This window comes from Eriocheir sinensis, chromosome 65, assembly GCF_024679095.1.
Source record: "Eriocheir sinensis breed Jianghai 21 chromosome 65, ASM2467909v1, whole genome shotgun sequence".
NCBI classification, from domain to species: Eukaryota; Metazoa; Arthropoda; class Malacostraca; order Decapoda; family Varunidae; genus Eriocheir; species Eriocheir sinensis.
The window spans coordinates 6055137-6066459 of record NC_066573.1 but is presented as its reverse complement, the minus strand read 5'-3'; the positions used below and the strand labels follow the sequence as shown (position 1 = coordinate 6066459).

General features: G+C 50.8%; 1 protein-coding gene across 3 annotated transcripts in view; it reads right to left on the bottom strand.

Moving 5' to 3' along the window:
• The window catches only part of LOC126987530 (gamma-aminobutyric acid receptor subunit beta-like), a 161499-nt gene that overhangs the window by 897 nt on the left and 149279 nt on the right, over positions 1 to 11323 (bottom strand). For 2 of the 3 annotated variants that reach the window (XM_050844534.1, XM_050844536.1), the window contains 3 exons: positions 4949 to 5261; positions 1605 to 2549; positions 1 to 871 (listed from right to left, as the gene is read on the bottom strand). The exon at positions 1 to 871 is cut by the window's left edge and continues 897 nt beyond it. In XM_050844534.1, coding sequence (XP_050700491.1) covers positions 2255 to 2549; positions 4949 to 5261 — 608 coding nt within the window. In that variant the 3' untranslated portion in view covers positions 1 to 871; positions 1605 to 2254. The remainder of the gene's footprint in view (positions 872 to 1604; positions 2550 to 4948; positions 5262 to 11323) is intronic. The other variant, XM_050844535.1, reaches the window with a different exon arrangement.

Below are 11323 nucleotides of genomic sequence, written 5' to 3'. Positions count from 1 at the left end.
AGCTCTGGTTATATATATAAAAAAGGAACTGTACATTAAAACAAGGTCAGCTGGTAGAGGCTGGGTCAGAAAACACTTGTGTCTTGCCGGAGAGGCATGTTTGTATTGCACACCGCCGATCAGCTCAGTCACACGATGGAAATGTTTGGCTAATCACGGCACGTCACACGCTGTTGAGCTGCGATCACGATGCACACAAACAAGTGAAAATCAAGTGTGTACAACGGATTTTTGGAGCACTTTCCATTTCGTCCTCCGTGGCAGGCGAGGCGCAGCCCTTAACAAGCCCCGGCTGTTGGGTGTCAACCGCGCCAGGGCACGCCCGCCACCCTCCGACAGGCGGCGGTGCGACGTTCCGTAACGAAGGGGGTCCACGCGGGGAACTTGGGTGCGTCAGGGCGCGGCAGCCTCACACCATCGCATCGTTCGTGCTGTTCGCCCTGACCCTGACAACAGCCGCGGGCAGCATCAGCGGGATCAGCGCTACTGCTGGCAGACGCTTGGATGGCCCGCCGCCGGCCGCCATGGAGTGCACGGACCACTGGCCATCACGGAACACACAAACCATTAATAGTGAAAAGAAAGCAGACATTTTATCTTCCATTGCAGTCCAAGGACGATGACACCTGATGTCGAATTTGTGTATGCGAACCAAGGCGTATGAGAAACTCTGTACGGGTGAGTTTGCGAGCTTCAGGAGGCTGTGGCTGTGGCTGTGGCTGTGGCTGTGGCTGTGGCTGTGGCTGTGGCTGAGGCCGGGGCGAGTGTGGCGGAGTGTGTGGGGCGGGAGGGGCGGGGCAGCAGAGGCCAAGACAGCCGTGTGGAGCTGGCGACGGGAATAGACTGTTCATTGCCCTTGCTGCTGCTGCTGCTGAAAAGATTAAAATGGTGCTGATGGTGATGATGATGGTGAGGATGTGGATGACGGAAAGAAACACACGTAGCCTACATCAAGCACGAAAAAAACGTTAAAACATATCGCATCTGGCCACCACAGGCTCGTACCCACCACCAAAGCCTCTACAAGGCTGACCAAAACTGTTCACCAGCGCTAAAATAAAGATAAGCCCCTACTACTACTACTACTACTACTACTACTACTACTACTATGTCATTACTACTACTACTATAAATATTAGCATAATAATGATAATAATTAATAATAATAATAAAAAAAATAATATGACAACAATAATAAAATCAATAACATAACAACGCATCCCCTTAATTAATCAAAGAAGTGTAAAGATCCAGTGGGAGTTGCAAATCCTATGTGACTTTACGGGAAGGAGAGAGACACGAAAGACCTGCGGGTGCTGCACAGGGTGAGGACCAGCTGTGTGGAGCCTGACCATGACCACGAGTAAACTGTGTAACGACGCAAAGACCAGTGAATAGGGAAAGCACCTCCCTTCACCAAACAATATATCTCGTTAGAAAAAAAAATATTTCTCACAACCTACTTGACGTTATTTGTGGTCTTTTCTTCATTTTAACTGCTTTTTCTATATGCCTTTTTATATTTAGCAAGCCATTTTGAACTTAGCAGGCTCTATACCTCACAGCAAAACCAGGAAAGAAAACTAAAAACCCAGACCACTCACTTGCACGTGTGTCAGCGCGCGGGTCCTGAGACGGCGCCGACGGGAAGACCTGAGCACCAAAGGGCAGGGAGACGATGGGCAGGGGGCAGGAGGGGCGGCAGGTACAGGTCCTTCCTTCACGCCCTTCCGAGGCCACTCCGAGCTGACAGGGTGTGCAGGGGGCCGAGGCAAAGTCTGAGGGTGGGGGGATAGGGGGCGGGGGCGGGGCGGCTCATATCACAATTGTAGTAGTTCCTGACGACAAGATTGTAGGGGTCACACTGGAAGCAGGGGCGCGGCGGGGGGCATAGCAGGGGACGCACGCACACACGCACGCACGCAAACCTCCAGCGTATATACTTGGGTGATGTGGGAGGAGGAGGGGAAGGAGGAGGATGACGATGAGGAATAAGATGAGGATTTGTGTAATATGACTGGAGGAGGAGGAGGACGAGGAGGAGGAGAAAGAGGATAACAATGAGGAAAAGGATGATGAACGACAAGGATGACGAGGAATAGGAGTGTGATGACGATGATGAAGCGGGGGGAGAAGGATGATTAGGATACCGCTATGACATGGGGGGGATGTGAGGGGATATGAGTTAGGGAGAGGGGGGATGGGGATGGGGGTATGGGAGCAAATAGAGGCCTTAAACACCTCCTCCTCGCCTTTAAAGCACATAAAAGCACCAGTACACAGTGTTGAAGAAGACGAAGGAGAGGGGGAACACCACCCGCGAGTACTTGTCGATGATGTTAACGTCCTTGATGGTGGGTATGGCGCCCTTGATGGCAGACGCGCCCTTCTTGATGGAGGAGATGACCCGCTTCCTGTTGGGGGCGCGGGGGGCGTGGATGCTGGAGCGGGTCGGGAAGGAGTAGTTTCGGTTGATGCGGAATGACGGCGGGAACTTGAGGTCCTGCATGGAGCCCTCCGACGGGAAGAATTTGGAGTTGTGTCGCTGCCTGGGGAGGGAAGGAAGGGAGGCGATGAGTAAGGAGGGAGTGAAGGCGACGAGAGTGAGTAAAGGAGGGAGAGAAAGGATGAGTAAAATTGTGTCGCTGCCTGGGGAGGGAAGGAAGGGAGGCGATGAGGTGAGGCAGGGAGGGAGGGAAGGAGAGGGAGAGGAAGGAGGACGAGGGAAGAGGGAGAGGTCAGTGGAGAGGCTGCAATGAAGGTGAGTCAGGACGGGAGAGGAAGGAAGGAGAGAGGGAGGGATTGTAGGGAGCAAGGTGATTCAGAAGGAGGAGGGGAGAGGAAGGAGGACGAGTGAGGAGGAGAAGCAAAATGAGACAGGAAAGTCATAGAAACCGTGGAACACCTAATAGTAGAATGCAGCAACTATGAGAGGCAGACAGCGGAGTTAGTAGCAGGAGTAGCGACGGTAATAGGCAGAGAGGAGTGGGCTAGGAGATTAGAGGAGGACAACGGGGCAATCTGCACGGTGTTGGGGCTGTGTGGAGACTAAAAGGAAACAGAGAGAAGAATGGTGAGGCTGGCAAAAGTGTTCCTCGCGCAGTGCTGGGAAAAAAAGGGCACAGATGCTTGAATAAGTGAAAATAAGTGACTATATTGCAGTTAAGAAAGTTAGGTAATACTGAAAAGGAAAGTGTGTAAATAAGAAGGAAAGAGGAACGAGAGGAGAAGGACCTAAGAAGCGATACAAAAGAAGAAGAAGAAGAAGAAGGAAGGAGGGAAGGAGAGAGGAGTGTAGGGAGCAAGGTGAGTCACAAGGAAAGATAGAAAGGTCCTGCCTAAATATGTACAGGTTATAAGATTGTATACCAAGGCAAGTGAGTGACAGTCAGGACCAACATTCTAATCAATACTGCATTTTTGGTAGAGTCAATTTTTGCTTTGTTAATGCCAAAATATAACACCGTGAACCTTTATTTTACTCGCTGGAAAGAACCTCCATCATTAGTCAACTACATTCCCACAATAACATTAATCAATATTTACTCAACTATCCATAATTCTGTTCATTGGTTTTTGTAAGATGATTGTTTTGGTAAGATGATCCACATGAGAGAAAGGGAGGGAGAAAAGGAAGGTTACCAGTGCGAGAAAAAAAGAAGGCGTGACTATAAAAAAAGGATATGAAACACGAGGAAAAGATGAAGGTTGTGAGGGTGTGAGGGAGTTATATAAGAGGGAGAGAGGCTGCCCTTGAGGAAGATGGTGCTTGAAAAATTCGGGGCAAGGAAGGACAAATATGCATATCGGTCATAGGGATAGAGCATGGAAAGTCTCTCTCTCTCTCTCTCTCTCTCTCTCTCTCTCTCTCTCTCTCTCTCTCTCTCTCTCTCACTGGGAAGCATTGATGGAGTAGGAAAAGAGGATAGTGAGAAGCTGGAAGGAAGGAAGGAAGGAAGGAAGGAGGGAAGGGAGCAACACACTCACCAACTCGAACGCACTCTTCCAATGTATACCAACATAAAAAAAATCACTACGCTAGACTTGGGTGATATATAAATGACCTATCATCAAAATCTAAAACAAAGGTTATCAATTTATCAATAGGCAGAGCTAGGTTTAAGGCAGGGGAGCACTGGGCCACGGCTGGGGCCTCGCTGTTTCCATGGGGTCAATGTTAACGTATGATTACAGTGTTATGCTCTTCGTCTCCTGAAATTCCCGGCCATGGCAGAGGTTCATTAGGCGATTAGTTTTTCCTTTTGTGTAAATGTATGAGTTCCTTTACGCTGATTAGACGTATGAATTAAGCTCATTCGGGTACTGCAGCCACATGCCCCGCGCTGTTATTGTACAACTTAGCTTACAAAAATTAGTCTCAGGCCGCCTCACAGTGGTAGTTAGTTATAGTAGTTACTGAACAACAAAAGCTCAGTGTGTCGCAGGGAGGCGCAACACGATGACTCGACCCTGACAGCAGCTCACTCTTACATCTCAGCTCAATTTTCCAGGCAACTTTTTTTATCCTGATGTGAGCACTAGATGGAAAGGTGAGTGAGTGCGTGAGGGAGGAAGGGAGGGAAAGAGGGGGAGAAGGAGAGAGGGAGGGAATGAAAGAGTTAGTTTGACCTCATAGAAAGAACATTTTACTTTACAAACAACATAAAATTCGGCCCAACACGAGGACATAATTTATTAGGTCGTATTACAAGACATCGCAGCCCAAGAACACATAATTGACAAGGCTTTCGTAGGAGTCATGGGCATTACCAGTTGTAGTTTTATGACCCTGGTGGTAGTGTGAGTCTTCTTCTGTACCATGAACCTGAAAAAACACTCATTAGAACCCGACTGACCCCCTCTTTGACCTTTAGAAATAGGTGATGTGAGAGGCGAGTATCTTATAATACCGACCATTAAATACTACAAACTCAGTACTGGCTCTTACCTGATGGAGGGGATAGGTGACATGCGAATATCCTGCAGCTCAATGATCTCCTCGTTAGTCGACACGCCGTCCGCTTTGATGGCCGGCGACTGCTTGTTTTGCTGGCCGTTGCTTTCCTTCATCTTCTTCGCCTTCTTCTTCGCCCGCTGGCCCCAGTAGGTGTAGTTGACGGCCGCGTACTCCAGTAGGGCGGCGAACACGAACACAAAGCACATCACAAGGTAGATGTCGATGGCCTTCACGTAGGAGATCCTGGGCAGCGACGACCTGACCCCCGTGCTGATGGTGGTCATGGTGAGCACGGTAGTGATGCCTGCAGGGGGGAGGCGCGTTAGTGAGGGGGCGGAGGCTGGCAGGGAAGGACAGAGGAGGAAAGGTGATATGAGGGAGGGGGCGGAGGGTGGCAGGGAAGGACAGAGGAGGAATGGTGATGTGAGGGAGGGGGCGGAGGCTGGCAGGGAAGGGCAGAGGAGGAAAGGTGATATGAGGGAGGGGGCGGAGGGTGGCAGGGAAGGACAGAGGAGGAATGGTGATGTGAGGGAGAGGAGGCAGGGCATAGACAAGAGTTCATGCGACGAATATTAGCACAGATGCCACGCGCAGTCATAGCTTATGCCCCCATCTTTAGTCTTCAAGTGTTGTCAACCTCCTAAGACACTCATTTTCATTTTTTCAGTGTTACCAGTATAAAAAAACATCACTTCACATGTACGCAGTGATACCAACACTTCAGAATGCCATCATATATTTGCAAGGTTACCAACACACTTAATACCAACACACTTATGAGTTATTTCCGATCCTTGGAATGTGATGAACGCCGAAAACAGCGTTACCAACATCTAAACAGGTCCTTTCCGTCCTTGTAGTTCAAAATAACACTCCTAACACGACCATTCTACTTCTGCAGCGTTGCCAATACCATACAAACACTCTCTTCTCGCATCGTCGCCAACATCGCAAGGTGGTGATGATGACGGTGCTGGGCGGAGGTGAATGGCGGCGGCGGCGGCAGAAACATTAAAAGAATAAAAATCATTCCCTCTGAAGGTCAATGTCATCTATTTAGTATTCACGGGCCCGCGTCACAACACTCAGGGTCGCATTATAAAACAGTTCGTTACCCAAGCACGCATATTTAACAAGGCTCTCGTAGTTGTGGGATGTCCAGGGGTAGTTTTATGACCCTGGTGGTAGTCTGACCCTTCTTCTGTACCGTGAACCTAAAATACCACTCACAAGAACACGACTTATCACCTCTCTGGCCTTTGGAACTAGATGATACGAGAGCCGATAGCGTCTTAAGGGGCTATTACGCTGGGCAAATTTTCCGTCGATCTTCAGTCAAACCACGATTTCCGCTAGCGTGGTTCTCATTTGTTTCTTGTTATTGCTGATGATGATGATGGTGAGTAATACCGTCGTCCTTCAGTGAAATCTACCTAAGCTTTGGAAGATCGTGGACACGTCAGAAAACCACGGAAATATGAAAACCACGCCAGCGGAAATCGTGGTTTGACTGAAGATCCACGGAAAATTTGCCCAGTGTAATAGCGTCTAACAGTCCCGCCCTCAGTCTCAATCCCTGACTAACCCGCGGCTGTGTAAGTCAATTCTAAACGTGGTATCTTAGTTAATGAATACTCGTAGCGGTTTCGTGTTTCCTTGATTCTTAACATTGAGATATTGGTGTTATGAGTTAAATTTACGTTGGAACTGATTTTATGGCAGCTGACGGTGATTTTGTGTTCCGTATTTCATGTGTTGCTGATGACGGAGTTGAGCAACGAGGCCACGGCAGACTCTCATAGGGCCGCTTTCAGAGTCGTTTTGTTTGTTATCGCCGCTAAAGTATTCCCACGTCAAACTGGCCGATGGGGTGTGGCGGCTGCGGGGTTAGCCTAGCCCCGCACCTTACCACACAGTCTCAACGCCTCTCGCTTCCTCTGCAGCCGCCACTACCTCATAGGCAAGCTTCACGTGGGAAACTATAGCGTCGATCGCCGCCCTTGGTAACGATCAAAACGAACGAAGTGATTGTGAATGCGGCCCTTAGTTGTGGGATTTCTAGGGGTAGTTTTATGACTCTGGTGGTAGTTTGACCCTTCTTATGTACCATGAACCTAAAATACCTTAACTTTACCTGTACTGAGTTTGTAGTTTAATATGTTTTCGTTGTTGTTTGTAAAATGGAATGTTCTTTCTATGAGGTCAAACTAACTCTCATTCCCTCCCTCTCTCCCTCTCTTCCTCCCTCACGCACTCACAAACGGACTCTTCCCTCCCTTTCTCACGCACGCACGCACTCAATGACTCCTTCCCTCTCTCTCTCTCCCTCCCTTACTTTATATAACTAACTATGATACGCGCTACAGAATCGCCTTCATTATCGTTATTTGGAGCCTCTGCAACGGAAAGGGTTAGGAAAAGAGAATTACCGGACCAAGTTCTGGATATGACATTCCTATACAGAAGAGCTCACGCGAAGAAGCTTGTGAATAAGACCGTCACCGTAGTCTGAGAAGTGCTTAATAAAGGAAGGAGGGAGACAGGGAGGGTGTGGTGGAGAATGGGAAGGGTGGGGGAAGGGAAAGGAGGTGAAATGGGGGAGATGTAGGGTAACAGTGGGGAGTTTATAGAGGAGGAAGAGGAGGTGGAAGAGGCGAAAAAGAGGAAGAAAACATAAGAACATAGGAGTCTGCAAGAGGCCGGTAGGCCTGTACGAGGCAGCTCCTTCGAACCTAAGCTCCCGTGTATCTAACCCCACCTAATATCGCTGTCCATGAATATATCTAATCTATTTTTGAATGTGACAATTGTATTAGCACTCACCACATGACTGCTAAGCCTATTCCACTCATCCACCACCCTGTTAGTAAACCAAGTTTTGCCTATGTCCCTGTTGAATCTGAATTTATCCAGTTTAAACCCATTACTTCGTGTCCTACCCGGTTCTCTTACCAACAAAACCTTATGAACGTCTCCCTTATTAAAGCCCTTCATCCATTTATAAACCTCGATCATGTCTCCACGCACCCTTCGCCTTTCTAGAGAATGCAAGTTTAACTGTTTGAGTCTTTCCTCGTATGGCAAGTTTCTCAACCCCTGAATCATCTTAGTCATCCTCCTCTGCACCGATTCTAACATTTTGATAACCATTCTTTAGTAAGGTGACCAGAACTGAACCGCATAGTCAAGATGAGGTCTAACTAATGCTAAATATAGTTTGAGGAAGATTTCGGCGCTTCTGTTGCTTACGCTCCTTGAAATAAATCCCAGTACCCTATTTGCTCGATTTCTAGCTTGAATGCATTGTGCCCTTGGACGGAGATCAGAGCTCACTAAGACCCCTAAATCCCTCTCGCACCCAGACCTGCTTATGGGAGTGTCATTTAAGCAATAGTTATGTGAGGGGTTGTTCCTACCTACACTCAGAATACTGCACTTCCCTACATTGGACTTCATCTGGAGGCCTTATGACGGCGGCCTAGTGGTCAGCGTGCGAGGCCAAAGACATATAGGTCGTTGTAGTAAGTTTTCTATGAAGATTAATTAATTTAACTCATTCTTTAAGTTTGTTTAATTACATTGTGTTCTTCGATGGCAGCAACGATAGCTTGCTCTGTTGCTCGGACGGGTTTGGTGACGAAGAAAACAACAAGTATATTCTAAACTCTCTAAAGCTACGCAGAAAAGATGCGTGAATGCGATGATAAGGAAGAGAAACTGAGAAATACAGCAGCGGCACAGTCTTGGCACACGGCATTTTTTCCTTTTTTCTACAACCCTTTTGCGAAGGTGACAGGAAAACTCCAGAGGGCAGAGAGAGCATCGTGCCCAGGCGTGCGGTGTGTGGTTCCGCCGCACAAGAGTACTCACGCCCGCATGTATGAACGGGTCAGTTCGTCTGTTTGAAAAGCCTCTCGTGGAAGTTGCTGGTGTGTTCATGGACTGTTTTGTAATGCAGGTGTGATAGTGTTACACGTTTACCTTGAACGTGAGAATCACCCTTCAAAACCCGGTCCGTCTCCTCTGCCATGGGTTATAGTCGTACCGGGAGCCTGGACCTCCGAGGGACGGGACGTGTACCGGTTCGGAGAGGCGAGGCTGTGGCGGTTTTTGCGAGTACAGAGTTGGCGTCGCGATGTTCCCTTGGAGCAGCGAGTCGGGGCGGGATCAGAGGAGAGGATATCAGAGGGACGGGTCAGGCACGGCGTCTCGAAGAAGGCGAGGCTGTGCGGGTTTGGGAGTGTGCAAATGAGGGATGCACAGTGCGTGGGAGGAGGATTAAGCCGCCCGGGAGGAGAGGAGGGCCAGGAAGAGATTCTTGGACGCCACGGAGGAGGCCAAGCACTCCGGGCGGCGTCTGTGCAGCAGCCGGCCAGGAAGCCTCCCGGGCCACGCCGGCCACACGCCTCTCGCCGCGCCGCCTTCCGTTGCACCCGAACACGTGCTCGCGTACATGAAGGCGTGGGCGTAGAGGGGGTGCCTTTGGCGTGTTCGTAAGGAGGCCTCCAAGGCCCGCGCCGGCCATAGGCCTCTCGCCGCGCGCCTTCCGTTGCACCCGAACACGTGCTCGGGTACATGAAGGCGTGGGCGTAGAGGGGGCCTCGACGCGTCCCTAAGGGCGGCTGCCTCGCGCCCCTCACAGCTCTCCGCCCCCCCGCCAGCTGGCAAGGTAAGCGGGCGGCCCCCACACTTTGAGAGTGCCTATTATCAAGGCCACTTCGGCGGCCACGAGCAGGCCGCGGCTGTAGCGTCGCAGCGCCGCCCCCAGCCTACCCAGGACGCTCCGTGGGCCTTCACCGGCAGTGTCCTCCTCGGCGTCGTCTTCACATGTTTCCCACCCACTCCCGTCCGAGTCTTCGTCAGAGTCTCGTTCAGTCTCTTCCTCGGAGTGTTCGTCGTTGGGCTCCCATTCCGTCTCCTCCGTGTCTTCATCAGTCTTCCCTGTGTCTTCATCAGGCTCCTCCGTGTCCTCCTCAGGCTCCCGTTCACTGTCCTCGGAGTCCTCGTCGTCAGCCTCGCATTCAGCCTCTCCGTCGGTGCCTTCGTCAGTGTCGAGGTCGCTCTCCTCGCCTGCGTATGCAGTCAGTTCCAGGGTCTCCCAGTCACTGTCATCGGAATCGTCGTCTCCTCGTCCGCTCTCCTCTTTGTCACTGGGAGCCTCCTTCTCTTCGCCGTTCACAGTGACGTCTTCAGCAGTTTCCTCGTCACTGTCTTTGTCTTCAGCAGGGAGCAGCTCCTCTGCTTTGCGGGCACTGTCATTGCTCGGAGCGATATTTTCGAGCCCTTGGTCAGTGGTGTCCGTCTCTCCTTGGCTCTCTTTTGGTCTGGTGACCTTGGGGTCACTGCTGGCATTGTCCTTTGCACCCTTTTGGCCTCGGCGGGTGTCACTTGGCACTCCGTCAAAGGGCCATCCCGTTGGCACCTCCGTGAGTGGCGTGTGGGCCGGCAGAAGCACGACCTTCCCCTCGTGGACGCGAAGGACAAACCACTCGGGGGTGCCGCTCTGCAGCAGCTGGCCCGTAAAGTCCTCGAGGCCCACGCGGGCCACGCGAGTCTCGCCGCCGCGCAGCGTCACGCAGATCTTGACCTGCGCGGCGCTCGCGTGCGCCTTCCTGTTGTACCTGAAGACTCGCTCCAGGTCAAGGAAGGCATTGTCGAAGAACGGCGCCCTGGCCCGGTCGCTGAACGAAAACGCCGCCAGCTCCTTCCAGGGGCCGGCCAGCCACCCGCAGCACCCTCGGCGCCGCCGGACGCTGACCGTCACCTTGCTGGGCGCGGCCGCGGCGCTGCTCCCCTCGCCGGGCGGAGCCACCACCAGACAGGTGCCGCACACCACGCGTCGGGAGTCCTTCTTGTGGACCATTTTGCAGGTGTTTTGAATGTTAATCTTTCGATTCTCGAACCAAAGGAAGCTGCAGCAAGTAAGGCCAATGACAGACGGTAGCGGGAGCGTCCCCCCCCGCACTGACCCCCGGCCCTTCCCGCCCCCTACTGACGAGGCTGTTTCCCAAACCAGTGCTCACAGACAAAAAACGTGGTGGTAGTAGTAGAAGTAGTAGTAGTAGTAGTAGTAGTAGTAGTAGTAGTAGTAGTAGTAGCAGCAGCAGCAGCAGTAATAAGCAGTAATAATAACACTACTACTACTACTACTACTACTACTACTACTACTACTACTACTACTACTACTACTACTACTACTACTACTACTACTACTACTACTACTACTACCACTACTACTACTACTACTACTACTACTACTACTACTACTACTACTACTACTACTACTACTACTACTACCACCACTACCACCACTACTACTACTACTACTACAACTACAACCTTTTTTTTGTTACATCAGAGGACACG